The 4,903-nt window shown below is 48.0% G+C and overlaps 1 protein-coding gene across 1 annotated transcript; it reads right to left on the bottom strand.

The window, feature by feature from the left end:
* Nucleotides 1-1,360: 1,360 nt before the first annotated feature.
* hoxa1a (homeobox A1a) lies at nt 1,361-3,702 on the bottom strand (the record flags this gene model as incomplete). The annotated part of the gene is made up of 2 exons (XM_084455083.1): nt 1,361-1,737; nt 3,093-3,702. The coding sequence occupies 2 exons, from the start codon at nt 3,700-3,702 to the stop codon at nt 1,361-1,363; spliced, it is 987 nt and encodes a 328-aa protein (XP_084311209.1).
* Between the last annotated feature and the right edge of the window lie 1,201 nt (nt 3,703-4,903).

Raw genomic sequence — 4,903 nt, 5'->3', positions numbered from 1 at the left:
GACGTTTCTTTTTGTCCCCTCAATAAGCCAACGGCTCGATAAGGTTGTCATCGTGGATGGCGCTGACGTCCGCGCTGTCGTCCACGCCGTGGATAAACATGCCTTTATTATGCCAATAATGCTTTACCCCAAGGGACGGGAGCGCGCACAGCTGCATACATTGAAAGCGTTTATCCTGTAGTGCGTAAAGGAGGTCCAGCCTGCTCCACGACTGTTAGGACATAGCCTTAAGAGCTTGGGCATATATAGTATAAGATACCTGTCCAAACGCACACCTTGTGAATTACATTGGCTGGTCGAACGTCAAAAGTGCTGTATTTTTATACAGGGCATCTTTATTCCAAAATAGCGTCTAAGCGCGCCCACAACAAGTAAACCCAAATGGCATAAGAGAATGCTGTGTATGCCATGTTCAACTGATCACTTCTCTCTTCATCTTTCACTTGGCACAGGCCTACCATAATGCCTTTTGATACACAAAGCACGATCATGGATAAAGGGAGCATGGAGAGGCAGGGTAATTTCACAATAAGAATATACATCCACAACGTTATTTTCAGAGGCAAATGCACTTTAATACACATTAATTGACCCGTAAACATCGCGCTGGAAAACACTTTACATGTGCTCTAAACTCGATTAAATAGTGACAGACAGAAGCCTTTAACACACTAGGTCACATGTCACCGGTCCCTCCAAACTGATAAAACTCAGCGTTTAATCAAATTCATGAAAGCGTTACGCATCATGCAAACCTCACATAATACATTCAGACTCACACTTCTATACAAACACAGGTCGAAAATACAGGGTTGAACAAGATTAAGGAGTCCCTTATAAGGACTGGCGATTAAATACACGAGTTCCCTTCGCTGATTAGGACGCGTAAAACACTGATTTACAGTGAAACCAAACCGTCCATGTCAGTGATGCACAGAGAAGAGTAGACCTACGTCAGATTATCTATTGGCACACATGAGTTATTGGTTTCTTTGTGCAGCACGTTGGGTAACAATGGCATATTCAACAGCAGCGGGCAGGTGAGGGACCCTTGTGCACTGCCACTGCCCACATCCACCTAACATTCAATACCCACATCAACCTAACATTTGGGAAGAACTCTGACCAACTGAAACATATAGGCAGATACCTTGCACTATTTAAACACAACTCACAACCACTACGTAAATAAATTATGTAACCCAAACAATTGCTCCCTCTTATTTCCCCTCCCAAATAGTGCATTATTCATCCCCTATAGGTTCGTTGAACCAAATAGGACTTTCCGCCTAAGGGTCGAGCCTAATCTTTGGTATATTCTGGCCAGTTTAGACCCAGTGAGCTACAGAATGAGAGCTCTTTAGCTCGAGGAATATGGGTCAGCCCCAGAGGATGTCGTTGATGCGGCCGGAGATGGAGTAGACGGGGCGGAGTGCGACTTCTCTGACACCGCGTCGTCTGTTTTCTCCTGACCGCTGTCCCCCGGCTCGGACGCAGGGGCTTTGGTGGGCAACAGCCCTTCCTTCTCGCGCTTCTTTTGTTTCATCCGACGGTTCTGGAACCATATTTTGACCTGAGTCTCGTTGAGCTGCAGCGCTGCAGCAATCTCCACGCGCCGCGCGCGCGTCAGGTACTTGTTGAAGTGGAACTCCTTCTCGAGCTCAGTCAGCTGCTTAGTGGTGAAGTTGGTCCTCACGGTGTTCGGCTGACCCCCGAAGCCGTACTCTCCTGACCTTCCTGTGGAAAGAATAACCACGGTATGACTGACAATGACCATGCATTAAGGAAGGATTTTAGCTTACTGGAATAATTTGACTGGAGGAGGAGCTGCAGCGGTCAAATATGCTCACAGTTCATAGAAGACCTGACCATTAAACCACCAAAATTACTACAGATTCAGGTTCACACAGCTAACAGAAGTGTTAACCTAATTAGTTCACCACATCGTCTATTTTACGCCCCCGTTTGTAGACTTTTACGCACAGATCGCCTGATGGCTTGTCCAGACAGCCTACTCCACATTTCTATGCCTTACATCCTGTCTCCTCAACAGTTGTATACCCACCTCCCTCAACATTCAGATATCGAATAACATGCCTCCAGGATATCTGATATGTTCCCATACAACTCAGGTGACTGTCACCATCCTCTGGCAGAAGATTGGTCAACTCGACAACTTTATTGGACGTGTTGTGTCTAATTAGTTGCATGCCATGAAATGGTGTTTAGAGGGCCTCCACAAACATATGCTATTGTGGGACTCGTGTTAATGTTAGGCATGAGTTTGGACACCCCCTTATTTTTGATTGCGTTGTTTGGTTATTTTACATATATCTTGTAATATGATGTGCCATCACACATAATATGGAATGCAGAAGTAGCTACTTCAGGTAATGGTTACTTAATAATATTCCAACGGACATTAGTGGGGCAGCTGAGGGTCTTGGGGTCAGGGGAGATGAATGTACGTCATTCAGCACAGGACCACGATAGCTACATTGTGCAGTTGCTGATATGGTGAGGTTTCTATGATTTCAGGTGAGCATGGGGATATGTAAATGTGTAAACGTGATATTACAGTTACCATGGGAAAGTGCACACGTTTAGTAAAACCAAGCGATACAAATGCATGACTGGTGATGTTGGTGATCAAGATGATTAGGAAGGAGAAACCTGTCATAACTAACCTAGTAAACCGTGCATGTTCCTCATATTGGTCAGGGTGTGTGTGCATGTGTGTTACGGATTCGGAGAAGGAATGTGTTGTTTGTGAAGAGAGAAAAATGTGCGAATGTGCGTAATTCAATATACGACCACGAGAGTTGTGGTTTCTATGATTTCAGGGAACTGAAGAAGAAAAATACATTCTTAAAGCGTATGTACGACTGGAAGTCTTATTGTCCAAGTGTGCCACCAAGTCCTACTTTATATTGTCTCTGCAAATATGTTCTTGATCCAAACATTTTCGGACGTCGGACATAGGCTACCTGTGTCCACCTAAAACGAAGTCTACTCTACTCTTTACTTCTCACCACAAAAGCTTCATTTAATACCTACGTTTAAGCACCTGTCCCCTGGTGAATGGCACCCACCTGTCTTGGGCGGGTTCCTCTTAACTTTCATCCAGTCAAAGGTCTGCGCTGAGGACGCGCCGTCGGATAGGGGCGAACAACACGCGTCCAGGTGGGTCGCGTGCAGTGGCGACAGTGGGTTCGAGCACCCTGCAAAAGTTGGCAGGTTTGCCTGCTCGTGCCCGCCACCGTAAGTGCCATGTGTGTACTGGAGCTGACCTAGGGACGCTCCCCCGTAACCTTGGCGATGCTGCGGAACCATGGAAGAGATGTTTCCCGAGTACACCAACGGAGCGCACTGCGGGAACCCTGTGGCCGAGTCCACTTCCTGGTTTAGCGCGTAATGGTTATAGGTAGTGCAGAAACCTTGGGGGCCATAGCTGGACCCACAGGCCGGATGTGCCCCGTAGGCGATACCCAAAGACCCGGGCGTAGACTGGTAGGATCCCGGCTGGTGAGGAATGCCATCCGGGGAAGCCCTGCTTGGCACGAAGCGTTCATCCGCCCCGCAGTTATTGACAGTAACAGCACACGACTGGAAAGTTGTAATCCCGTGGTCAGAGTGGAAAGCTCTGACGGAGCATGACCCTCCTTCGCTGCTCATCACTGAATAATCTAAGAAGCCGCTCATTGTAGCATCGTCTCTGCGGGACTGAGGGACCGTCCACGGCAGGCCCGGTCTGACTCTCTCCTCTCTCACCCTGGGTGACCGTGCCAACCTTTACCGAGTCCCCCTCAATCAGAAGAGGGAGGGGGGCACTACGGGGCGATATCAATGAACGGTGGCGGTCACGTGGGCCCGCAGGTCAGCCAGTGAGGTGTTTGTCCTTATCCCCTTAGCGGTGACAGATTGGTGTTTGAGTGGGTATTTAAATTCCAAGAGCTCGTCGATCAAGGTGACGCGCGTGTGGGCTAATGTAGCCTATTGGCCGAGCAAACAATGATCTCAGAGGCAGACGGCGGTGGACGGCAGTGGGGTCGCATGTAGAGCAGGGAATTGCAAACACGACAACCTCGAAGCACCCCTGCTCGGATGTTTAGGAGAAGATTTACGTTTTCCGCAGGGGAGCGACCTACCACTCTAACCTGCAGGTAGGCCTACAGTCGAATTTTGAAAGGAGAGGAAGAGACTTAGGAGAAAAGGCGTGTGTGTGTGTGTGTGTGTGTGTGTGTGTGTGTGTGTGTGTGTGTGTGTGTGTGTGTGTGTGTGTGTGTGCGCGCGCGCGCGCGTGCGTGCGCGTGCGTCTGTGTGTATATTGTGATCTAACAGAAATCATAATGGTGTCAATGTTCATCATCAGTTTGTTAGAACGGGAGGTTTCTCTTTATCAAACCTACTCCTGCGTGATGGACTCGCTTAATGTGGATGCTGATACAGGCTTACGTTCTGGGTAATACAATCTCCACGCCTCTCTCCACCATCGTCAAGCGGCACGTGTTTGCGCGGCATGGTCAAGGGGAGGTGACAGGGGAACGCTATAGCCTATATGACAAGATTCTGTGACAATGGTTTAGTAAGGACACATTCAGTATGACACAGTATTATAATAAGTCTCTCCTAGGGCCGTAGTGTACAGTCCATACTGGGTACTCTGATTTCACTTCTGGTATTCATTACGCATAGGCCACAGTGATCAGCTGATTCAATAAAGCGAGGACAGTCTTGATGCGCCAATAGCCTGGGGTATGAGTATGGGCTGATTATCCTTTTCAGTTCATCAAATAAAGCTATTGGGAGCAATTAATGGTTATGAAATAGAGTGTCGAAAAGCAGAGCAAGAAAGAAAGGGGGAGAGCTGTCATTGAGCGGGCCTGTTCCTTCACACACTTGG

This window comes from Borostomias antarcticus (assembly GCF_949987555.1).
Source record: "Borostomias antarcticus genome assembly, chromosome: 21".
Lineage (NCBI taxonomy): Eukaryota > Metazoa > Chordata > Actinopteri > Stomiiformes > Stomiidae > Borostomias > Borostomias antarcticus.
This window is presented reverse-complemented; position numbering and strand designations above follow the sequence as displayed.